Source organism: Xiphophorus hellerii, chromosome 4, assembly GCF_003331165.1.
Source record: "Xiphophorus hellerii strain 12219 chromosome 4, Xiphophorus_hellerii-4.1, whole genome shotgun sequence".
Lineage (NCBI taxonomy): Eukaryota > Metazoa > Chordata > Actinopteri > Cyprinodontiformes > Poeciliidae > Xiphophorus > Xiphophorus hellerii.
In genome coordinates this window covers 21,433,464-21,458,789 of record NC_045675.1, presented here as the reverse complement: position 1 = coordinate 21,458,789, position 25,326 = coordinate 21,433,464, and the positions used below count along the sequence as shown (strand labels likewise).

General features: G+C 39.4%; 3 protein-coding genes across 4 annotated transcripts; 2 read left to right on the top strand and 1 right to left on the bottom strand.

Annotated features, from left to right (window-relative positions):
* The first annotated feature begins 1 nt into the window (after window position 1).
* Window positions 2-8,743, top strand: cul4a (cullin 4A). The gene is made up of 20 exons (XM_032561610.1): window positions 2-620; window positions 2,059-2,174; window positions 2,366-2,469; window positions 2,802-2,871; window positions 2,962-3,035; window positions 3,108-3,270; window positions 3,354-3,443; window positions 3,527-3,609; window positions 4,348-4,415; window positions 4,757-4,875; window positions 4,969-5,161; window positions 5,285-5,389; window positions 5,525-5,635; window positions 6,555-6,640; window positions 6,723-6,830; window positions 6,920-7,033; window positions 7,116-7,221; window positions 7,311-7,483; window positions 7,645-7,797; window positions 7,892-8,743. Exons 1-20 carry the CDS (start codon window positions 491-493, stop codon window positions 7,985-7,987), a joined length of 2,262 nt encoding a protein of 753 aa, XP_032417501.1. The 5' UTR covers window positions 2-490; the 3' UTR covers window positions 7,988-8,743.
* A 1,400-nt stretch (window positions 8,744-10,143) lies between these two features.
* lamp1a (lysosomal associated membrane protein 1a) lies at window positions 10,144-16,298 on the top strand. Of its 2 annotated transcripts, none has more exons than XM_032560005.1 (9): window positions 10,144-10,571; window positions 13,261-13,367; window positions 13,476-13,698; window positions 14,033-14,191; window positions 14,282-14,478; window positions 14,555-14,677; window positions 14,755-14,821; window positions 14,901-15,068; window positions 15,157-16,298. In XM_032560005.1, exons 1-9 carry the CDS (start codon window positions 10,499-10,501, stop codon window positions 15,294-15,296), a joined length of 1,257 nt encoding a protein of 418 aa, XP_032415896.1. In that variant the 5' UTR covers window positions 10,144-10,498; the 3' UTR covers window positions 15,297-16,298. The 2 variants fall into 2 exon arrangements, with proteins under 2 accessions (XP_032415896.1, XP_032415895.1); XM_032560004.1 differs by having other exon boundaries at window positions 10,145-10,571; window positions 13,476-13,695; window positions 14,030-14,191.
* On the bottom strand, window positions 16,239-25,326 carry grtp1a (growth hormone regulated TBC protein 1a). The gene is made up of 8 exons (XM_032560006.1): window positions 24,710-25,326; window positions 22,663-22,814; window positions 22,410-22,568; window positions 21,795-21,919; window positions 18,781-18,877; window positions 17,950-18,122; window positions 17,088-17,273; window positions 16,239-16,939 (listed from the first exon to the last, which is right to left on the bottom strand). Exons 1-8 carry the CDS (start codon window positions 24,742-24,744, stop codon window positions 16,847-16,849), a joined length of 1,020 nt encoding a protein of 339 aa, XP_032415897.1. The 5' UTR covers window positions 24,745-25,326; the 3' UTR covers window positions 16,239-16,846.

Sequence of the window (25,326 nt, the reverse complement as noted above, 5' to 3'; positions counted from 1 at the left end):
AGAAAAGCCATTTTGTTATGCTAGCTAGCTAAATGGTAAAGACAGCTACCAACAACATGAGTCGAACATGCCAACGCTAACTAAGTCGCGTTGGAGCTCCTCTTTTCTTTTGCCCAACACATTAACTGAGCTAGTTAAAATCCGTATGTAGTCCGCACTGACATGGAGTAGCCTTGAAAGCTAAAAAGAAAAGTGGCGAATGGGACGAAAAGTGTGCTGCAGTTTTAGATAACACTCCGTTAGCTAGCTATGTGTTTACTTAGCTGTCTCTAGTTTCTTTTTTTTATGCTCACCTAGCGTTGTGTTTTTCAAGTTTTTGCAACATCATGTACTTTAAATAGACTTCCTGTGGTGCCATCCAGAGACAATTTAGTTCAACGAAGGGACTGCATTGCTGAAAGCGGACAAAACAGGCAACAGGACAATCCAGCAGTAACGTAGCAAAAACACTTTGAAGCACACAGCGGTAAGCCAAAGCGCTAATCTGATAATGGCAGAGGACACCCGACAGGACAAGAGGGCCAGTTTTTCGGCTTTGACCGAGCACAGCACCAACGGGATGGCCAGGACTTCAGGAAAAACAGGCGCCTCAAAGAAATTAGTGATCAAAAACTTCAAAGGTACTGTCACTGTAGTGCTTTTTACCCCCACAGCAACAGCAACAGGGGAGGATGGAGGTCTCAAGTCATGCTGCAGAAGATTATGTGTGACAGTGGTTTTCTTTGTTGTTTTATTTAAAAATAACAATAACGCCTGCTACTTTAAAACCAACCAACTTGCTCACACTTTCAGATAATGCAGCAATTTTATGTTGTCTTACGTGCTTCATATTTTCACGCAATTAGTTATTTCCTCCTGAAATTCTCACTTTTCATGCAGAGTTCCCTGTGTCTTAGTAAAGCAGGCTCACTAAAAAGTGTATTTGTCTATCTATGGATCTCAGCTGAGTGAAATCACAACTATACAACTTATGGTGCAATAACTATGTAGGCCACTTCCCTGGGCAAATGTTTACTCCAATAAAGCAATAATGTAATTGTGACTTTTAAACCCTTCACATGGTGTATACTACAATATTAAATTCAAATGGGCCAATTGTCAGTATCAAGGTAACAAGGTTTTAAAACATTTTATATTTTCAGTCCTGTTGTAGCTACGGTTTAAAAATCATTTCATTGAGAAGACGGAGAAAGTGCCAGAGTAATCAGAGATTTTTTCTGGCTGCTGTAGGACTAGAGTAGTCCAGCACTGCCCCTCCCCCACGTGTTCCTGCACACTACCTTTAAGCTAGCTAAAAGAAGGAAAAGCCTTCTCTACAGCTTTGCAGAATTTATTCACAGTCATAATATTATAAAAAGAACAAGTTACACCATAAAAAGTTTTACTCTGGGTTATTGTGAGAATCTCAGACCTGCTCATGTTTTTTTTTTTAATGTTTCAGCAGCAGAATATATCCATGTGTTTAAAGAATTGAATTTCTCGTTAAACTTTAAATCTGTAAATATGTATCTTACAAATGAGAAAAATATGCAGATTTTGCAAAAAGTTGAAAAAAATATAAGAATTGTTAAAATATCAAAAACAAAAAGTTCTCAAATGAAAAAAAACAACAATTTTAACCAAAAACACTTTTTGAAATTTCCGCCATGTTGGTTTTGTTTTTATTACCGGTAAATGTTCTGTGGGTCCAAAGTGTCGGCTGTAGAAAATACTCTACTTGCAGTTTGTCAGCCGTTCAAAAAAAGTCTCAGCTAGTAGGAAAATGTTGTTCTTTTGAAATCAAAAAGCAATAAAAATTGACATGGGTCTTTAATAAATACTTTATAAAGGTTGGAGATTTCTGTGCAAACATTAAAACATAAAAGCTTAATAATATATCAGTGAACTAAAACGTCTAAGTCGATGTTTTTAAAAAGTGCTGTTAAATGTTTGGGGGCATTAAATGAATGAATAGTTGTCACCTCACCTTTGATTGGTAGAAAAAAGTATTTTTTTCCCCTGTTTTTGTTAATCATATCAGCAACTTGTTTGATCCTGTCTATTGTTGTGTTTCAACAGATAGGCCAAAACTAGCAGAGAACTACACAGAAGACACGTGGCTGAAGCTTCGAGATGCGGTGGGTGCCATCCAGAACAGCACCTCCATCAAGTACAACCTGGAAGAGCTCTATCAGGTCGGTGTAGTTAAACATTAAGCTCAAATCTGAAAAGTTTTGTCTCAGGTTCTGTCTCTGGAAATCAGTTTTGCATAAATATTCAAGTTGCTTGAATACGTCTCCTTTGGAGAAGGCTGAAGTCGTGTGTGAAGACTTCACTTTCTCATGTGTTTCTTGTCTTTTTCCTGTTTCGCTGAAACGCCTAAAAGGCCGTGGAGAACCTGTGTTCGTACAAAGTCTCCCCCACGCTGTACAAGCAGCTGCGGCAGGTTTGCGAGGACCATGTGCGGGCACAGATTCATCAGTTCAGAGAATATCCTTTTTATTTGTCCACAACCTCATCAGCCAGACCAGGAGAAACCTTTACGAAGCCCAACAGTGGTGAGACGTCAAGGATTTTTGGTGATTGGATTATCAGTTGCAATATTTGACTGGCCGACTGCGCTGATGAATTTGTAGCTTTTACAGTCAAAACTTTCTCATTTTGCTTTCTCTACAAAATGAGAAAGTTTTGACTGTTTTGTTTTCTAAATAATTTTGGAGTTAAGAGGTGAAAGCTTTATGAGTGACATTTTTCCCAGTGAAATTAGAAGTTGTTGTTGTGATGGTTCTTGTTTGTGGTTTTACCTTTAACCTGGAGCTCACAGAGTCGATGGACAACCTTTCCTTCCTGAAGCGAATGAATCGCTGCTGGCAGGACCACTGCAGGCAAACTGTAAGAGATGAGCTTCAATCCTATAACTTTCAAAAGTGTTCAAGAGTGTTCACTTAATCGGTGACGAGATAATAATTCCCCTCTTTTTAGATAATGATCCGAAGCATTTTTCTCTTCCTGGATCGAACATATGTGCTTCAGAACTCTCTGCTGCCCTCCATCTGGTGAGGTTCCGTCGGCTCAGTTGTGTTTCCAGTGATGCATTCAGGAAGCTGATGCTGGTTTGTACGCCGCAGGGATACTGGGCTGGAGCTGTTCCGCACACACATTGTGAGCGACAGTGCAGTCCAGAAGCGAACGGTGGAAGGCATTTTGGAGCAGATAGAACTGGAGCGAAACGGAGAGACTGTGGATCGCAGTCTGCTGCGGAGCCTGCTGGGCATGCTGTCAGACCTGCAGGTATTCGATAGTAACAGGCAGCAGGCTGCGCGGGTCATCTTTCTACACATAAAGACTGTGTTTTACTTTTCTTTTGTTCAAAGGTTTACAAAGACTCCTTTGAGGAGAGATTTTTGACTGAAACAAATCGTCTCTATGCAGCTGAAGGACAGCGGCTGATGCAGGAGAGAGACGTGAGAGAAACTCCTAATAGATCCTGGGGTTATGAGGTCAAGTTCAACATCGGTGTCTTAGTCTATGCTGTTTTTGTGTTTAGGTGCCTGAATACTTGCACCACGTAGCTCGCCGTTTAGAAGAGGAGAATGATCGAATTGTGAGCTACCTCGACCAGAGCACTCAGTAAGATTCAGAACGTTGTTGTTGAGTCATCTATCTATTACCTCCGTTTGCCTTTAGGAGACACTCAGGCTGAAAACAAACAATAGAATTCCCAAAGTTTGTTTCAGTTTATTTAAGATTTCCTTTCTTAAATAGGCTGAACCCATGCACAAAATGACACAGCCATGTAAACCTGATTAGTGTAGCTGGGAAAACATTTCTTCCATTACAGATAGAGTTGTAGATTGAGTGAGTTCTGGTAGAGCTGCTACCACTCATGTCTCCACATTAGGCTAAGAAATTATCTACTTTCAACTAAGAGGTAAAAAAAAAATGTCTACAAGTTGCCTCGCTTCTGGCTGTTAACAGGTTTAAATTTCAGATGGATTTACTGCTGTGATAAGGTCCAAAAGCCTCAGGTATAAACAGAAGTTCATTTTTGAGTGAAAATATGGGAGGTAAAACATAGCATTATAAAACGAAAGGGAGCAAGAGTTGGTGTTGAATTGGCATAACTTAATTAAAACATATATTAAACCCCTTAAGCTTATTTTATAAAACATTTTGAACTTGTATAAAACTGTATGTGATCTTTAAACTGGGAGATTGCTTTGTAAGAAGAAGATGACATGTAGGTATTGTTCTAAACCAAATAACTAGTGTATTTTAGATGTATATATTGTATTTTTCTTATTCAAATTCTCACTTTTTGTCAAATTTTTTATTTATTCGTATTTTTTGCTTTTCATCTTTTCACAGGAAGCCTCTTATCTGCTGTGTCGAGAAACAACTTTTAGGAGAGCATATGAACGCAGTTCTACAAAAAGGTTTGTCTGTTTAATTTATTTAAATTTCTCATAATAAATATAATCACTTTCTTTCGAGCTGTGGCATAGTTGTGTGGTAAAAATACCAGATTTCTCCTTCTATATGAGACACAGCTGGATGTCCAGAGAAGAAGGATTACATGTCCCATATAATGTTACTGTTTTTTTTCTCCTATTTAGTGAAAAAATAAAGTTTTTCCAAAGCATAATGCTCATGTGAAATATCAACGTAATATGCGTAGCGATTTTTGAGTCTCTGGAAGTGAACAGCTTTTGTTTTAGTAGATGTAATAGTTTAAGCTGTGACTTTAAAGTTACTGTGGATGTTCATTTTATGTTAGGTCTGAGCAATCTCCTAGATGAGAACCGTGTTACTGAGCTGGCCCTCCTCTACCAGCTCTTCAGTAAGGTAAAAGCAGGACTGCCCACGCTGCTGCAGTTTTGGAGGGACTATATCAAGGTAATTATGTTAAACACATATATGACATATTAGAGATGTATGTTTTAGTCCTGTTACATCTCAGAAAAGCCTAAATAAACCTTCTGGTTGCAGTCATTCGGTGGGGAGATTGTTTGCACACCAGAGAAGGACAAGGACATGGTTCAAGATCTTTTGGACTTCAAGGACAAGATGGACAATGTTGTGCAGAGCTGCTTTGCACGCAATGAGGCGTTCATCAACGCCATGAAGGAGGCCTTTGAAACCTTCATCAACAAGAGACCCAACAAGCCTGCTGAACTCATTGGTAGGTCAGGCGAATAACAGTCGTTTACAATCATTTTTAGCCTCATTAACTCCCATTTAGTTTTGATACTTTATTAGTTCCAGCCTATGATTACATGCTTTCTGGTTATTCCTTCTTGTTCAGCTAAATACGTGGACTCCAAGTTAAGAGCTGGAAACAAGGAGGCGACAGAGGAGGAACTGGAGAGAATCCTGGACAAGATCATGATAATCTTCCGCTTCATTCACGGTCTGTTACAGTTATAACACGGTAAAATAACACGGTCTGTTATTTTACACGGATGAGGAATGAACCTTTTCATCATGCTTCGCTGGGATTGTCAGACCTGTTCTAAAGTAACAAAGACTGCTTTCGTCCATGCAGGAAAAGACGTGTTTGAGGCTTTTTATAAGAAAGATTTGGCCAAGCGTCTGCTGGTTGGTAAGAGTGCCTCTGTTGATGCTGAAAAGTCCATGCTGTCCAAACTCAAACATGGTGAGTTTCTTGTTTTCAACTTAGTAAATTATTATTGATTGCTTTTCTGGATATATAGTGCAATATAAAAATATTCGTAACTCCTCAACTTTTCACATTGCAGCCACACAATTCAGCAGATTTTTATTGTAATGCATAGCTGTGAATTGGGGGGGAAAAAAAGAAAAACTAAATCTATTTTTTACAAATAGAAAGTCTGTTGACCTAAACTGACAGGCTGGGCAAGGAGAGCATTAATCACAGAAGCAACCATAAAGTTCCTCAGAGTTACAATGTTGTAGCTTAAATCAAAAACTATTCATGTCTTTCTTTGGACCATCCAGAGTCCAGAATTTGTGGAAGGACTTACAAACCGATGTTCTCTAAATATTCTGATTGAAGTGTTTTTGCAAAGAAGGGTAAGAATATTAATGTCTATATTTGCAAAACCAGTAAAAGCATACCCAAAAACATTTGCTGCTGTTAAGATAATTAAATATACTTCAATCTGCTGGGTTTCCTTAGATGGAAACTTTTTTAACTATTTGAATAATTAACTGAGCTTACTTTCTTTAATAACTTGAATCAACTGATTCAAGTGATCAAACTTGTTGAAATATTTTTTTTGTAAAATAACTCGAGACGACATTTGTGAATTTAATTGAAATACAAATACTCTTCAGTTTGCAAAAAATATAATATTAAAGTCATTCAAGTTGTGAAAAAAAACACACAATTCGTATGAATACTTTTGTAAGGTAGTATGTATAGAATTTAATAGAAAAGGTAGGTTTTAATTGTAAAATAATACATACTGTATCACTGTAACCATCCGTTTTATTAAGCCAAAATTATAAATTGAGTTACTAAATCCCAAAGTAGTCTGTGTGTGTTTGTAGAGCATGGGGACATGTCAACTGTGATATTTGTGCGTTTTCAGAATGTGGCGCAGCCTTCACCAGTAAGCTTGAGGGGATGTTTAAGGACATGGAGCTGTCTAAAGACATCATGATCCAGTTCAAACAGGTACCAGAAATATCCCAGCACATGGACTCAAAAGCACTGCAGTGCTAATGACATATTTACATGTCTAATTTTTGAAATATAGTATATGCAGAACCAGAGTGAGCCAAGCAACATAGAACTCACTGTAAACATCCTCACCATGGGCTACTGGCCTTCATACACACCTATGGAGGTCCACCTTCCATCAGAGGTAAGAATGGCTGTGCTGTAAGAATAACAAGAACACATGGCTTTAACATGGCCAGCCAATCACATGCTGCTGCTGTAACTTCTTGGTAGATGGTGAAACTCCAGGAAGTGTTCAAGCTGTTCTACCTTGGGAAGCACAGTGGAAGGAAGCTGCAGTGGCAGCCCACACTGGGCCATGCTGTACTGAAGGCAGAATTTAAAGAGGTGAGAGTTTGATACATCTCACCAGAGCTCTGAGATGGACAATCACTTGACCTACTTTTACAGAAACCGTTTTGTCCTACAGGGCAAGAAGGAGCTGCAGGTTTCCCTGTTCCAAACTCTGGTGCTGCTCATGTTCAACGAAGGGGAGGAATTCAGCATGGAGGAGACCCGTGCTGCTACCGGAATAGGTTACACATGTCTTAAAATATGCAGCAACCACAGAGATGTAAGAGAGCCGCCTGAGGCTTTAACTGTTGTTGTTTGTTGTGTTGCACAGAGGAGGGAGAGCTCAGGCGAACACTGCAGTCCCTGGCCTGTGGGAAAGCTCGCGTCCTCAACAAGAACCCTCGGGGGAAAGACGTGGAAGATGGAGATCGCTTCAATTTTAACAATGACTTTAAACACAAACTGTTCCGCATCAAGATCAACCAGATTCAAATGAAGGAAACGGTAAATTTCTCTTTTCTGCACTTGTAAATTCAATACTTTCTCTCTTTTTTAATATGCATTTTATTTGCTGTTAACTTACCACAAGCTTTCAACTAACATCCCTTTCTAAACAGAGGAATCTGTTTGTTTGTTTGTTTTTTAACTTGTCATATTTCCTACAGGTCGAGGAGCAGGTAAGCACCACAGAGCGCGTCTTTCAGGACAGGCAGTATCAGATCGATGCAGCTGTTGTGCGCATTATGAAGATGAGGAAAACCCTGAGTCATAACCTGCTGGTATCAGAGCTCTACAACCAGCTCAAGTTTCCTGTCAAGGTGACGCGTTAAATCACTTGTCTTCAGTTTCATTCTTTCCTACATTTACACCCAAATCTCATTGTTTCTTCTTTTTTTGCTGACCTCTGCGCAGCCGGGAGACCTGAAGAAGCGGATCGAGTCACTCATAGACAGAGACTACATGGAGCGTGACAAGGAGATTCCCAACCAGTATCACTATGTCGCCTGAGGGAACGCCGCTGTAGCTGCAGTGCTGTTTCCCCACAGCGAACGCACAGCTGGCCCAACTGCACAGGATTACAGCCCCTCAGCCACCCGACTCTCCTCTGGTGCCCATCTTGTCCTTCACCTTCACAATCCTGGACGCAGTGTTCAGGAGACGCAGAGCTCCAGAGAGACAAGAGACTTGGCTGCGCTGTTCCCCATTCTGCAATATGCTTCATGGGACTCTGAGACTGGGCTGCAGATGTGGACTGGGTTGTTGATGGTTGGTTATGACTAACAAATCTGCTAGTGCGAAATTCAACTCAAAATAACTAGCACTTTCTTTGTTTTTTGTTTTTTTTTGAGAGAGATTGGGTTTTCCTTCTTACATCACATTACAAATCACTCTTTGTATTTTGCAGCTTGTTTGTCACGAGTTTTTGGATTTTTATTTCTTCTTCTTTTCTCGAGGTGTTCTCCCTTTAATTGGTTGTGCTAACTACTGAGTGTCAACCTGACTGGCTTGGTTGCTTGACTGGTTAGAGAAGCAGCTGCCTGTGTGAAACCGAGTCTTGAGCAAAATGTTGGCCGATGTGGTTGGGCTCGTTGTGTTTTACACAAAAGCTAAATGAGATGCAGGCCAGCCATTTGTGTATTTTTCTTTTCAGTTTCTTTTACGTTTGACCAAAATGTCCAATGTCACATGCTGATGTTTTTGTAGATCGGACTGTGAGTGCAAAAAGTGAATTTGAATAAATGATTATTTAATGATTGAGTTAAATAATGTCTCGTATCTGGTGGGAATATTTTCTTATATTAGTCTAACTTGCCTGCGCCACTTTCTTTCACTGTTGACAATGGTTTAAAACTTCCTCTTTGGGTAAAATTTCTTTGGTTAATACAGTCAAGAACTGAAAATCTGCCTGATTCATGAAGTATTGCACATCATAACGGTGATGCAAATTGTCTAGGTTCACTCTCTTTCCCTAACATCTTTAGGTAAGCTTTTATACAGTACAGACCAAAAGTTTGGACACACCTTTTAATTCAATGAGTTTCCTTTATTTTCATGACTATTGACATTGTAGATTCACACTGAAGGCATCAAAACTATGAATAACACATGTGGAAATATGCACTAAACAAAAAAGTGTAAAACAACTGAAAATACCCCTTATATTCTAGTTTCTTCAAAGTAGCAACCTTTTGCTGTGATTACTGCTTTGCACACACTCTGCATTTTCTTGATGAGCTTCAAGAGGTAGTCACCTGAAATGGTTTTCACTTCATAGGTGTGCCCTGTCAGGTTAATAAGTGGGATTTATTGCCTTATAAATAGTCATGAAAATAAAGAAAACCCATTGAATTAGAAGGTGTGTCCAAACTTTTGGTCTGTACTGTACATCTGAGTTTGAGCGACAACTAAATTTTCAAATTCAGAAAAAACATTTATTACCCAAGTTAGTTTTACCAATTGAACTTCTGAATTTCACTTCACAAGTTCACTGAAGTGAAATTGAAAACAAAGTGTTTTTAAATCAGTTTTTATGGTTCCATTGAAGTGATCATGAAAGTCTGTTGCCTAAAATCATAGTGTAATCCAAGGAAGTCTGTGTAAAGTTAAAACAAACTCAACTATGCAGTAAGAATGTACCAGGCAGCTGCTAAGTGGTGGAGAGTAGCATTTAAGCAGCCTCCCTGTTCCCTTTGGGCTTTTGCACAGCCTCGTGAATTGATGAGGGTGTCAGCTGACTGACCACAAGTCATGTACATTGCAGCTTGCAAAGGGCAAACCGTGCAGACCCTCTGCCACTTGCAGCACAAAACTAGGCATTAGACACTTCTATTACCTTTTCATAACGCTCTTCTGATTGTGTTGCAATAATAAACAGGAAAGAAAAAACATAAGGCACGCCGACACCGTCAACCCCGCCTTATTACGCTCAAATTACTAACAAGTATTATTCTTAGTAATTCTATTCATTTTTCTCAATAGGTGTCAGCTATTGTACTATATTCCAAGTCATAGTCAGTCTTTTCTGCTATTTGTGTTTTACTTCTCAACATCAACAGCGCACTTTTTTGTGTTTTTATTTATTTATTTTTTATTAATTTGTTTTTGGAGCCCTGATAAGCTCAGCAGCAGAAGAAGAAGAAGAAGCGGGGGGAGGAGGGACGGGTGGGTGAGCTCACGTGACTGGGTCGCGCTGAACGCTGCCAGTTTTCAGGACAGGCGCAGTTTAATCACACTGCGCGACTAAAATAAGATCGATATCTAGATACGATTTTTGATGCTTTCCCGTCCGCAGGAGCTGATTTACAGCTGCTGAACGTCCCCGCGCTCTCCCATCTTCGGCCAAGCGGATAAACAGCCACCGGAGCAGCAGCATCACCGCTCGCCGTTGCTTCACTTTCAGCTAACGGTCCGCGAAGGCAAGTGCAGGAGCAGCAGCTGCGCCACCTGCGCCTGCAGTGGAGAAACAAACCCTCACTGGGGGCAATTCTCCATCTTTTTGACGAAGGAGGAAGCCTGTGCATGGGCTCGACTTCGAAGATGAAAGTCCTGGAGAGCTTAGCCCCGCTTCTCATCGCCTGTCTGGGGATTTTAGGTGAGTGTTTTGCTGTTAGAAGCTGCGCTAAATGCTACCACCGTTAGCCTGAACGACGTCACAGTTGTGACGCTGTTCTGGAGTTGAGACGCCAGACTCGGAGGAAGCTGGACCCCTCCTTCAGCTACCAGTGAAGGTTGCAAAATGTCCCTGGGGCCTTCCACCAACACGGACCCCACGACCCGAAACCCTTTTAAATAACTTCTGGAATCACGTTTAAAATGTCCGTCACTGAGTGTGGAAAAACTGCTGCATCATGTACATGGCTGGTAATAATCTAAATAAAAATGTTAGTACTTTGAGATTAATAGCACAACATTAAACAACTAATACCACTGCTGATCAAATATAGTTTTTTATCTTAATAAGATGCAAATAAATCTAGCACTTCACGTTGTTTTTATTCTCGTAGTAAATGCACAGAGAAAAATAATTTGACCTATGCACAATTTTTTTATGTTTATTTAGTCGTTCAGTAAATTAAACCTCCAACATATGGAATTTCCGTAAATTACAAGAATTTGCAAATATGTAATTTGAATTGATGGATTTATATGTCCATTGGTAAATTTGTTTTTAAAAGGATATGCTGTCAGTTTAAAGTGTCTCAAGTGATAACCTCGTGTAGAGATGATGCGTTAAATTGACCATTTATTGAATCTCCTAAAAGTTTAGATTTCTTTCCTAATAAATTGATATAACATTGGTGCAGATATGATAGATACTTAAATGAATAAACATTGGTGAAATAAATTAGAAATCTTTATGGTAAATATTAGCTACTAAAGGAAACTTTGCCCTAAAAAGGCATCAATATCTTCGATTTCAGAGCCTTTCAAGGTTTTCCCTGTCTCTGAAAATCCTGACTGTACTGTAGTTTCAGGAAGTCTCCATACTTTGTGTTTTTTGTTTTGCATTTGATGCTGATATAAAGTCCTTGTACTGTGAATGTTGTGGACCAACAGATAAGCCTCATTGTTGTTTCATCTGAGAGCTTCACATGACTGCCGTAATGGCTTTGTGTTGCTCAGAGGTCTGCAGGGGCCCATAGACAGTGTTAGTTTAGAACTGGTGAAGTCCTGCCAAACACACAGGCACATAGTGCTGCTGACGCCAGGGGAAAAAACAGCAGATCATTACTAGCTTGAATGGTGCTGAATATTTTTATTTTTGATGTTCATTATTTAGACATAAACTTAGCAGTTTTTAATCACAGACTGTTTGCAGTTTTTCTTCTGAATCGTTGAATTCCTGCACCAATATTTTCCGGTGTGCTCAAGCTGCAGTCTGGGATAACTTTCTGTCTGACATTAAAACAGCTGCTTTTTACTTTGTACACACTGTAGCTTACCTCATGACAAGGATTGTAGCGTTGTGTAAGCTGTCTGCTGCGTGTTTACACTTTGACCAGAGGTGACCTGAGGGACACTTTTTAAAAAAAGGCAGCGACTGGCAGAGGTAGGGAGACGCCTGAAACTGAGACTGCTCCCAACAATTGGATCATTTCAGCTGACAGAAATCAGGAGAAGCTGACTGTCTGATAAATAAAACTGCATAGCATCATGACTCAGGCAGAATATATATATATATATATATATATAAACAACAAAAAAACAATGCAACGAATTATTGTTAAGTACTTTTATTCTAGTTTCTTAATAATTTTGTTTTTAATTTCTTTTTTTTTTATAGATTCTTGGGGAGGCTGTAATAAAGTCTGTGTTATAAAATACTGGAAGATGTTGTGTAAATATGCAAATCTGCTAACTGGTGGTGATTCAGGTTCAGGATGTTCACTGTTAATGTTTGAAACCAGGACTGCGCACACCCACAGCCAGGGAACAGTAATTTGGCAGGTTTCGCAGAATGAATAACGTATAAACAGCTTTCTGTGCAAGTGTGTAAGTTTCTACATTCTTACTTTGTATAAGTCTGCATAAATAGCTCTGGAAAAAACTTGGAGCAGCAGGAGAATTTCTGTTTCACAATCTTAAACAGAAAATAAGCAAAAAGGCTTGAGATTAAGTTTATTCTTCTTTGTCCCCATGTTTCCCGTTTCTTACGACCTCTAGTGGCAGTCTCTGTGAACTGTCATTCTTCTTTTTATAGATAGATGTCAGCAGTGAGTCGCAGTGGGCCCTGCCAATTTAACTTTTTTTTTCTGTAGTGTAAAAAACTTATAAATAGAACATTATGTTTATATAATGTTCAGAAGTCTTTGCAGCGAAGTGCAAAGACTATGAAGAAACTGCGAAAAATATTGTTATTGAACCAGTAACTAAGAATAAATGATTTGTAACATACTGGGAATATTTGCAATAAACTATTCTGAGCTCCACTAAAAAAGACGCACTTTTGTAAAAAAATAAATAAATAATCTAAATCCCATGAAATATACCATTAAGGTTTATACTGCTGGTGATTGCTTAATAAAAGTTAGTTCTAGTAATTGTTTTTTAAATTTGTGAAAAATGTGAGTGAATTTGTATTTCCTAGCAGTAGTGGTAATTCTTTATATTCTTACTCAGAACTCAGGTTTATGTAAATTAGTAATGTGCTTATATGAAAAACAACAACATAAGTAAACATGTCTGAGTCTTTTAATTGAATTTTATACAATTTATATAAAATATCTCCATGTCACATAGTTGTTTTCGGTTCCTTTTATTTCCCGTGTCCTCATTTGCAGGTTGCACTCAGGCAGTCACTCTTGAGGTGAAGGAAGGGAACTCTACCTGCATCAAAGCCGAGCTGTCTGCATTACTCTTCATCACATACACCACCTTCAACAGCACGGTAAGCGCTCAATATTCTGCTTGCATAGAATCAGAAAAGCGTCTCCTTTTCTTGGCATTACATCCTTTACTGTATCACCTTATGAACTCGCTTGTTTTCTCTCCTCAGAGTAACGTTTCCACCTCGCTGCCTGACTCCACCTCGGTCGACGCAGCAAGTAGCTCGTGTGGAGCAGCAGGCCGCCCGCCGTGGCTGGTGGCGGTGTTTGGATCGGGTCACGCGCTCGGCCTCAGCTTCGCTACCAACGGGAGTTTTTATAGCGTCACTAACCTGACGCTCCAGTACAACCTGAGCGATACTTCGCTGTTCCCTCAGTCTAACGGCTCTGGTGAGAACGTGCATTAAAGTGGTCCCGCCTCAAGTTTACTATCAGTTTTAAAGCTACAGTATTTAACTTTTATAAAAATATATATATTTTTTACATAAGCTGTCATTATGTTGTGACAGTATGGTATGAGACAAACTGAAAAAACTCAGACCTCACTCTAATAAAAACATTCACAAAGGTTCTTAATATAGCAGCAATTACGCAAACATAGGTATCATTAGGATATAATTATAACAGTTTGATGATTACATTTTTTGAGGGGAGGTTCTGAATGAGTTTTTGTTGCATTATATGTTTATAACTAATTCACTGCCTGCATGCTTGTGTCCTATAGGCATAGTGACTGTAGTGAGTTCCTCAGTTGGGATCTGGGCTCCGATCAACACCACCTACCGCTGTGCGAGCCCCACCACCATCAGAGCGGGAGGAGCTGCCGTCACCTTCTCTGCTATGAGGCTGGAGGCGTACATGCCAGGAAATGACCTCAGCCCAGCAGGTCTTCTTACCGGATCACTTTTAAACAATCTTTTTTTAATTTTCATTATTGCATCAAAACTGACCAGGCATCTGTTGTGTCTTGTCACAGAAAGTGTGTGTACGGCAGATCAAACCACCACCACAGCGCCCCCTACTCCAACTACAACAGCGGCTCCAGCTCCAACTCCACCAGGAACGCCAGAGACCGGAGTGTTCTCTGTGACGAACAGCAGCGGTACCGTTTGTCTCCTCGCCAAAATGGGTCTGCAGCTCAACGTCTCCTACGTCTCTCAGTCTCAAAATAAGGTCAGCATGAAGCTCGCGCATTATCATTTAGCATTATAGTACAAGGTATTAAAAACATGGTCTTCTTCATTGCCAGACTGTTCAGGAATTAGTCAACGTGAACCCCAATCTGACGGCAACATCAGGATCATGTGGAGGCACCACTGCCAGCTTAGTTTTAACACAACAAACCACCACTCTTAATTTTACCTTCTCCATGGTAACTTCTGGATTTCCTCTCAATTTCCATTAACGTGCAAATATTACAGGCGGTGAGCATTGTTTTCTTGTTTGCAGAACTCAACAACTAGCAAGTACCATCTGAGTGGAATAAATCTGTTGGCCAACTGGTCCGACATGACTGGTAGGTCGCTGGTTTTGAGTGTCTTTGCTCTGAATGCTAACGTTTGCTTGGACGAATTTCTGGTGCGTTCTCTTCCCAGCTCCTTTCTCAGCCAGTAACACCAGTTTGGACTACCTCCGGAGCACGCTGGGACGCTCCTACATGTGCAACACGGAGCAGACTCTGCTCGTGGTCCCAGCTTTCTCTCTCAACACATTCAGACTTCAGGTGCAGCCGTTTGGAGTCACAGCCAGCCAGTTTGCAGCAGGTATTGTTGGGGTTTAATTTCCATTTTCAGAACTGAAGAAATTGAGATCCAAAGCACTCTATTTATTTTGTAAACCTGCTCTGTGCAGCGGAGGAATGCCAGTTGGACCAGGACCAGATGTTGATCCCCATCATCGTTGGAGCAGCACTGGCTGGTCTGGTGCTGATCATCCTCATCGCTTATCTAATAGGCAGGAAGAGGAGCCATGCTGGGTACCAGACCATTTGAGCGGACGCTCGGTTTAACTTGAACCTTACAGACTGAGAGCTGGAAGAAAGGAGGGAAAAAAGTGTGGGAGTAAGTGAAGTCAAAGTTTGAGTGAGTTGTTCTCTGCATGTCCTCTGGATATTTTTTTTTCTTTGACTTCTTGTGCGGGTGATAAAACGTGAACTACTTGCTGACTTTAGACGATGTTTATCACGTTGAAGCTGGTGAGGAGCAAGTCCGCTCAACTGTTCAGCTCTGAGCTTATGTTGACAGGTGGACACATCGCTTGAATCGCTTTTTTTTTTTTTTTGTAGCTGTGTGATTATCTATGATAGAAAAGAGAATCAACCACTGTAATATCTTATGCCAGAGATTCTGTCGAGGATTTTTTTTTCTCCTTTATGATCCTTGATGAAAAGGGAAATCTCTAATGAAGCACAGCCAAGGGGAGATTCTCAGATTTCTCAGGCTGATGTAATGTTTCCCCTCCTTTCTGGATGTAAATTGCGTATTTATTTAACGATACAGAAATTTGAGAACCTTCTCAAATTTAAAGCAAGAACCAGGGGGTATGAGTTAAAACTGTATTAAACACAGGAAGCAATCCTCTCCATTTTGACATTTAATCTGGTCAAAATGACAGTTTCTACTAAAATAAACTACACTTTTATTTTCCTTCTGGGTTCTTCTCTTTGATAACTTGCCTCCCAAGAACTCAAGAATGGGATTCCAGAAAAATCTAACCTTAATGTCCGTTTGGTGAAATGTTTTGGGTACACAAATGCTTGTTTGGTGGATTGATTTCTTGTTTTTTTATGACTCAGATTTAAATCAGAGTTGTTACAGTAGAATTATACAGCATTCTACTGTAACAACTTATTGATGTAGTACCAAATGAATTGGTTTCCATCTTTTTTTTTTCTGTCTTACAAAAAAATAAGAATGCTTAGATTTTTTTTTTTAAAGGAAAATTCTATTTTCTATTATGCATTTTCCTGTAATGTAATAAAAATATTTAGAGTCTATGTTGGAGTGATTCCTGGTATATAAAACACAGACAGCAGCTGTTTTGGTTGTGCTTGTATTGGATCACCATGGTAACTTGATTTAAATACAGTGTATAAACTAAGCCCACATCTCTGGTAATGGACAGTTTCACTTAAATGACTAGTTTAACATGAACACCACAAAAATATTGAATCAATATATTTCATCATTCAACTCTTCACCTAAAAACAACAATTAGTGTTATTTAAATTTTTGACAAAGATGTGAAATACAGTGGACATTTTATTCCTGGCTGTGCTTTAAGGGAACAACATTGTTTTCATTCAGGTTTTTCTATTTAGCTTTTGCCATCCTGGATTAAGGTGCAAAAATCTGAAACTTCATTTAAGACAAACGTCATGGCATGAAATGGAATCATCGGGTCATAAAGCACAACATGTCAGCTTTGATTGTCTCGGTTTATGCTTTAAGACAAAGTTCAGTGTAAAGTGACTCGGGTGTAAACAAGCTGCTGGGAGCTCGACCCTCTGGAATGCATCGGCGGACGTTCTGGGAAGTCCAGGTCAGAATTCTCCTTCACCAACTCGACCACGACATGCCGCCCGGAGCTTAATCAGGGTTGCCATGGAGAGACTTCCTGGTTCGGTGAAGATTTTCTTGGAAAGGCGAGAAACACCAGGATTATGGGATTACAGAAGCAGAAATAAAACAAACAACTCCTTTATTCTGAGCGAGCTTGTCTCTAGTGAAACTACTTCCTTCAGGAGCAAAGATGGGACGCGCTGCCGCCCACCGTCCTCTTACCTGCATGAAAGGGTGGCAATCTTCAACAAATGGTCCCTGTGTGATCTCTTTGAAGGCCTGGCAGACGTCTGGCAGGGATTTGGCCTGTTCGATCAGAGCCTGGTTGTGATGGATCAGTGTAAGAGCTACACGGAACAGGATTTTTGAACCTTCATAGAAAAGGCAATCCCAAATCCGCAGAACAGTCTGAGGGAAAAACAACCAAAATGTAATGCTTCATGTAAAAAAAAGAAAACAATTAAAAATCTGTAATTTAACTACAAAAACAGAATGCTGTTAGAAATCAAAATTAGTTAAGAAAAAGAATCAGTTTTCTTTATATTAAAAAAAATAGTCACCTTCAAATTAAGTTTTCTACAAATGCTCCCTTGTTCTATATTCTCCTCCCAAAACATCAGTATAAGGGAGGAATATGTGAGAAGTCGCACTACTGTGCAGTGTTTGTGTTCAGATCTACTTCTGAGAAAACGGCGTGAACGTCTCCATGTGTTACTGCCTGGTGAAAGTTCCTCCCATATTTGGAGAACAAACACCGGAGCCAACATCGTTTCAACTCAAAACGGAGGGAGACGGCAACAACTTGTGTAATGTAGGAGAAACTTCACTATCAGAACTGAGGAATAAAACAAAACCGCATTTTCATCTAAAACCAACCGGTAGAATCAACTGTGTGTATGTAAAGTACGAGACTTGAGGGAAAGATTTTGCTGCTTTTACTAAACACCATCAAACCACATGTTTTTCTTTTTTTTTTTTTAAATGTCAGTACATTTCCTGATTCAATTTTTTTCCTCTCTAGTATTTTTTTTTTAATATATTGATTGTTGTAATACAAAGTATTAAAAAATATACACATGCTCACCTCCACAGGCAGAATGTCAATATAGAGACAGATGAACCAGCGAGAGACCACCAGTGTCCACATCACATTGTGTTTCACCATCACCTGCCACACTCGGGGGATTTTGAGTTTCACCAGCTCCCCCAGCACCTCCTGGTCCGTCTTCAGTCCCAGCATAGCAGGACTGTAGTAGTCTATGACCAAACAGTGAGTGTGTTACTCAAAGCATTTTGTTGCGTGGACCAAAAAATAAATAAAAATTGCCAACTCAGAAGCACTTGTGGGATATCAAACTTTTACCTGCTGAACGATAAACTAAGCTGCAATATTTTAGTTACACAAATAAACCAGGAAGATTTATTTATTTATTTATTTTTTGTAGGAACAGGATATGCAAATTATAGCAGAGCCAAAATTTAGAACAGGTTTGTCACATTTGCCTCTTTAAAACGGAGGTATCCAGTTTGCAAATTATTTTTGAGTTAGAAAAAAAAAAAAGTCTATTCTTAGAGATCAGAACAGGATTTAGGTCACTCTCTCTGAAAACATTTGTTGTATTTGGCCAAGAAATAAATACAAACGTGATTTGGGTGCACAAAGGACTGCCTTTGTGTAAAAGTTACAGGGTAAATGCGGTCCTACCTACTATGAAATTAAATACAATACAAAAAATTATAGATATTAAAAGAGGAGTACTGTGTCGTGTACCACACTTTTTTCCACTGTAAAATGATTTTTTTTGTAATTATTTTGCCCCACGTAAGAAAAAGTATCATCAGGATTAGTCGGGTCTGATCACCAGACCAGAGTAGAGAGACGAACGATGACAAGAAAATTGATTCACAAACATACCTGGCAAAATTCTCCCAATCAGTGCATCCATCAGCCAGAAAGACTTTTCTTCATCTTTAGTGATAATCAGTAAATAACCAACAATAAAGTTCATGCCCTGCAGATATAAAAAAATAAAATAAGACTTGAATACAGCGTTCACACATTTCATCATACAGAAGAGCATTCTGACTTGGAGGACTATTTAAAAGTCTATTACAAAAATGAAAATATCTGCTAAAATCTTTTACCATGCTGACAATTTGGCCTTTACTATAAAATATGTAAAAAGTATTTGCATGTCCTGAAAATGATGGCAACCCTCCAGGTGTGACGGGGAGTTTCCAAACTATAGCTACATTATACTGGTTCCTGCTGGTTTAAAATGCACAACGTGACAAAAAGAAAAGAAAAAAAGAGCACTGTGTGTGTACCAGGAACACACACAAACGTCCCAAATGAAACCACACCTGTTTCAGTCGGGATGAATGGAATCTGTTTATACTCTGAAGACTTGTTTGAATTTCAAGCCAGCTGCATTTTGGTAAATGATATTTGCCTTTCAAATTCTAATAAACAAACAAAAAGGCACACTAAGCTGACACAACCGGCCTCTTTCTGAACACTTACATAAAATGCTATAAAAACTACTCCCAAAAAATGTCTTATTTTTATTTGAAATTGTGGTCTATAGTATACAGTGGGGAGAACAAGTATTTGATACACTGTTGATTTTTCAGGTTTTCCCACTTGCAAAGCATGTAGAAGACTGTAATTTTTATCATAGCTACTCTTCAACTGTGAGTGATGGTATCTAAAACAAAAATCCAGAAAAATACAATGTATGATTTTTAAATAATTAATTTCCATTTTATTGTGTGAAATAAGTATTTGATCATCTATCAACCAGTAAGAATGTTGGCTCTCACAGACATGTTAGTTCTTCTTTAAGAAGCCCTCCTGTTCTCCACTCATTACCTGTATTAATTGCACCTGTTTGAACTTGTTACCTGTATAAAAGACACCTGTCCACACACTCAATCAATCAGACTCCAGCATCTCCACAATGCCCAAGACCAGAGAGCTGTGTAAGGACATCAGGGATAAAATTGTAGACCTGCACAAGGCTGGGATGGGCTACAGGACAATAGGCAAGCAGCTTGGTGAGAAGGCAACAACAGTTGGTGCAATTATTAGAAAATGGAAGAAATACAAAATAACGGAAAATCTCCCTCGGTCTGGGGCGCCATGCAAGATCTCACCTCGTGGAGCATCATTGATCTTGAGGAAGGTGAGGAATGAGCCCAGAACTACACGGCAGGACCTGGTCAATGACCTGAATAGAGCTGGGACCACAGTCTCAAAGAAAACAATCAGTAACACTCTACGCCGTCAAGGATTAAAATCCTGCAGTGCACGCAAGGTGCCCTTCCTCAAGCCAACGCATGTCAAAGCCCGTCTGATGTTTGCAAATGACCATCTGAATGATCCAGAGGAGGAATGGGAGAAGGTCATGTGGTCTGATGAGACAAAAATAGAACTTTTTGGTTTAAACTCCACTCGTCATGTTTGGAGGAAGAAGAATGATGAGTACAACCCCAAGAACACCATCCCAACCGTGAAGCATGGCGGTGGAAGCATCATTCTTTGGGGATGCTTTTCTGCAAAGGGGACAGGACGACTGCACCATATTGTGGGAAGGATGGATGGGGCCATGTATCGTGAGATTTTGGCCAACAACCTCCTTCCCTCAGTAAGAGCACTGAAGATGGGTCGTGGCTGGGTCTTCCAGCATGATAACGACCCAAAACACACAGCCAGGGCAACTAAAGAGTGGCTCCGTAGGAAACATCTTAAGGTCCTGGAGTGGCCTAGCCAGTCTCCAGACCTGAATCCAATAGAAAATCTTTGGAGGGAGCTTAAAGTCCGTGTGGCCCAGCGACAGCCCCGAAACCTGAAGGCTCTGGAGGAGATCTGTATGGAGGAGTGGGCCAAAATCCCTGCTGCAGTGTGTGCAAACCTGGTCAAGAACTACAGGAAACGTCTGATCTCTGTAATTGCAAACAAAGGTTTCTGTACCAAATATTAAGTTTCGTTTTTCTGGTGTATCAAATACTTATTTCACACAATAAAATGGAAATTAATTATTTAAAAATCATACATTGTATTTTTCTGGATTTTTGTTTTAGATTCCATCACTCACAGTTGAAGAGTAGCTATGATAAAAATTACAGTCTTCTACATGCTTTGCAAGTGGGAAAACCTGAAAAATCAACAGTGTATCAAATACTTGTTCTCCCCACTGTATAAGCACTCTAGATTGAAATACTAGGCATTCCAACATAGGTTTCTGCTTTTAAATAATTAGAAAAAAACGTATATGTTGTCCAATTTAGTTTTCCTACTTTTTCCCAGTTGTTACAGCATTCATTGGTAATTGTGCATCTTATTTGCTCACCCTGAAGCTGATGAATGGCTGATTATTTCTGGCTCTTCTTCAAGTCGCTGGAATCCTAGTTTTCAGTTTTCACCCAGGACTTTCTGCTTCCCATTTTGAAGCATTTCAGCTCAAATTAGCAAGACAGCCTTTCATTTTCTGCACTTATTTTTGACTTTCTAAACAACCTTTCAATGAAAGTTTTCTTGAGCAACACTTCTGACAGCACACTTCACTTAGATTTTCAGAACTACAACAAGCATATATTTGTGAAACTTCTGGCGTCTTCCTCCAAAAATAAAGACAACCTGTTTTTTCATGAAAAGAACGACTTTGCTGCAATTGTTTTGATCACAACTCTCCTGATTCAGTTTCAACAAATCAACAGAATCCATGTCATGGCTGTCAGGTCTATTGGTTTTCTGTTACTCTGCTACACCTACTTGCAACAGCATAGAAATATATTTTTTTACCAATAGTAGCGACTGATCTACTTAATGATGTTGACGTATTTTTCTGAACTGCAATTATTGCAAATTTAAGTATATATAGATATATATAAATCTGTTTCAGCTTGGATTAGGAAGGTGAGTAGTACCTGGCAGTAGCCCACAGATGGGTTATGGTAACCATAGGCCAGCAGCACATTGAACAGAGATTTTTGCAGACACGGGTCTGAAGACTTGCGGAACATGACGTTGTCTGGAAACGTTCTGTTCAAGTCTGAAAGATACAAACAAGCTGGTGGTAATGGTGCTTTCTACAGGTTTGTGGGTGCATATATGGATAAAAGTGATGTATAATTAAACGCAAGCAGGAAATTGATTACTTTTAAAGCAGAGAATAGCATTTTAAAAACTGTATTTTAATAAAGTTTCTTTCATCCTTACAAAAAAACTTGAGGATGGTGAAGAAAAAAAAAACGTATCTCTGGTCAAACAAACAAAATCAATGCCATTTAAAGAGATCCAAGGAGCACATGCCAGAGAAACCAGGAAAAGCTAGTGCGGTTAAAGCCTTTCCTAAAGTGGAAAAAAAAATGCAGCAACATTATGCTGTGTGTGTCTGTGTGTTTCTCAGCAGCAGGGACTGATCTGAATTAAGGGAAGAGTGAATGCAGCCAAAAGTGTGCTTGGGATGGCAGTTCACCTCTCGGCACAAGCCCTAGAAAGGAAAGGATTTCAGAGTGAAGAGGCAGCCGCTAAAGCCTGACCTGTTCTGATGGTCTCCACCAGTTTGGAGTCATTGTGGGTCACCAGCATGGACTGGTAGTACCCTGGGTTCTTCTCCAGCTGCTCTTGAGCCCCGCTGGCTGTCATCCAGATAAAAGTGCGGTGCTCATTGGGGATCCCCTTGCGTACATAGCGCTTTACTGAACGACAAGGAGAACGTTTACATCTGGCTTGAGTTTTGGTGTAGGCATTCCTTTATTTGTGGACATGGGTGTGTGTTGTTTTCACACTTACATTTTACATTCCTTTGCACCTTGCCGGTATCTTTCAGCAGTCTGGACCACTTGATGGAGCGTCGGGTGCAGATGATGAGATACTCGGACATGAGCTCCTCGTAGGATTCAAAATCAAAGTCCTCCGAGCGCTCGAAGCCATACGGATCAATTCTGAGCCAAAAAGAACAATGTTTCAAACTAATTTTCAAGAGCAAAGTTAGGGATTGTTATCAGAATTACATCAGGCCGTAGTCAAGCTTAACTTGTCTCAGTACAATCAACAGAACTAGTTCCAATGTCGTCCTTTCACTAGTGTCCCAGTATTCTAGTATTGATCTTTGTGATAATTAGACAACCACTGATTACATCGTACTAATTTAGGCCTGGCAGGCATATCTTCCTTTCCTAGAAGACAAAGTGTGGGTGTAGGTAGCTCCAGCTAATGCCTTAGGTAACATGTTAATCTTCCTACTGCTTAACCTTCCCAAAGGGCAAAGTCATTCCTGAGGAACTAATGCATTAACAGACCATCAGTTCAGAAATGTGATGGGTTTGTTTTGAGTCTGTGTAATCACAAACTGAAGTGCAACATAAAATCAAGACATGACCCAAACAATTAATTAAAATGAAGCTATAAATATGTGAAGAATGCGTCTAACATTTATGAGTGGACATTTAACAAAACAAAGCCATAGTTTGAAAAGGACATTTGACTTAATGTTCCTATATAAGGCAGCAAACTAGACACCAGTATCAGCTATTAATGTTTTAAGTGATTGCATTTAAAGTGCATAAATGTTGTAGCCATTTCTGTCATCAGAATAATCTGCATTGTTCCTGCTCAGATGCAAATGAGATACTTTACATAGAGTATTTCCATTAGGGAAACCCTAAAGAAAGTTTAAATTAGTTACGTTCCATATGCTAAAAACGATGCTGAAAAAGATGCTAAAGCTCAATGAGAATGGTAAAAATGTGACAAAAAAAAAAAAAAAAAGATAAAATGTGTGTTTAATGCAAAACATATCTTCACTGCAAGTAATTTTTTTGTGGGGGATCAAACCTTAATAATAAAAGTGTCCTACACCAAATGCATTTTTAGTGTACAGTTAAGCATTAGAGAGCGCAAAAAGAAAAAAAGTCAACCCATTAAAATTTAGACTAACTATTTTTCAATTATTTTTGTGAACTCCAATATAAGGCCCCACCCAAAACCAAATTATAATAATAAACTCTGAACTGAATTATAATACACAGAATATTGATTTTTTAAAATTCAGAATATCTAAATTTGTGTTGCTTTGTGTAAGTGTTGTGGCTTTAGACCTAGTTTTACATTTGCCAATACAGCCATAAAAAAACACTGAAATTGAGAATGTTTTAGTTTTGAGCATTCAGAAATGTGTGAATATTTTTGATTTTTAACTAGTGCAGGTCTAGCAAAACTGAATAATTGTTTATTGGTTTTGTGACGGCTATGTCCTTTTCACATAACCATTCATTTTTTTAATTCATTTTTAATTCTTGATATGGACTACTGTTTGTCTGGAAATGAACAAATAAAGATCAACATACTTTAGATATTTTAAAAAGTAGTGAAATGTCCTTTTAATCTAGTGCTGAATAAAGTTCAAATAAAGTCCTACAACATAACAGGTTAGATGAGGAGGCAGCTTCCCAATGGAGTAAATCTTTAACTTAAAATGATTATAAAACATTTAACAAGAGTTTGAAAGCTATAATACCTCAATGCTAACAGACTACAGTCTAAACATACGCTTTCAGAACAAAACTGATATTAAAAACTATGAAGAAGGAGGGCGCCTCAAAGAAACGACCGTTATTTTACAAACGTATTAATGTAACTAGTGAATGGCTAATTACTAGATTACCTAGATTCATACATTTTCACCAATATGCAGAACGTGAGGACCAGAATAATCTTGCAGCTCTTGTTTTTTTTCTGAAAGGCTTAGTAACTCTTGAAGTGTTTGTCACTGATAAAAAATAACATTTTAACCGTGTTTAACGGTGATGAATCACACCGTTAGGTCCGTCAGCTTTACCTGTCCACTCTGTCTTTAGCCGTACTCTGGTTCATGGTGGATTGTGTGTCTTTGATCGGCGCTTTCGCTCCAGTAAAACGACGAAAACTGAGCTAGGACTCCAGCATTTGCGCGTCGATGCGTTTTCCTCACCAAAACCAAAAGTTAAGTTGAGGCGAGATCTCCTGGAGGCTCACTTTCTCCATGTTGGAGTGCGGAGAATCGGGACGGGACGCCGCTCTCCCTTAAGATTAACTTACTCTAAAATCCCCAAATCCGTAAGGAGTATTCCCGAAGCCCCTTCCAGGTAAATTAGTAGCTCTAAACTAAGTCACCCTTATATTTTTATCAATACAGCCCCAGTCTACCCAGTCAGTCGTGTCGGGAATCTGGAGAGTTTTCCTCTGTTTTTAATCGCCATCCACAAGCACCTGCTCCCGCTTGTCCTCGGTCTCGCTGAGCTAACCTAACTTGTTCTGTAGAGCAAAGAAAATATCCAGAACCAACCCCAAAACGGTCCCACCCACCGTATGTTCCTGGTCGTTTATCCAATTAATCTCCCTCCTGCTGCCCGGGCAGTTGAACCGAGGATTTGTATCAGGGACAAACAAACTAAATCAGATCTAATGCTGCCTTCA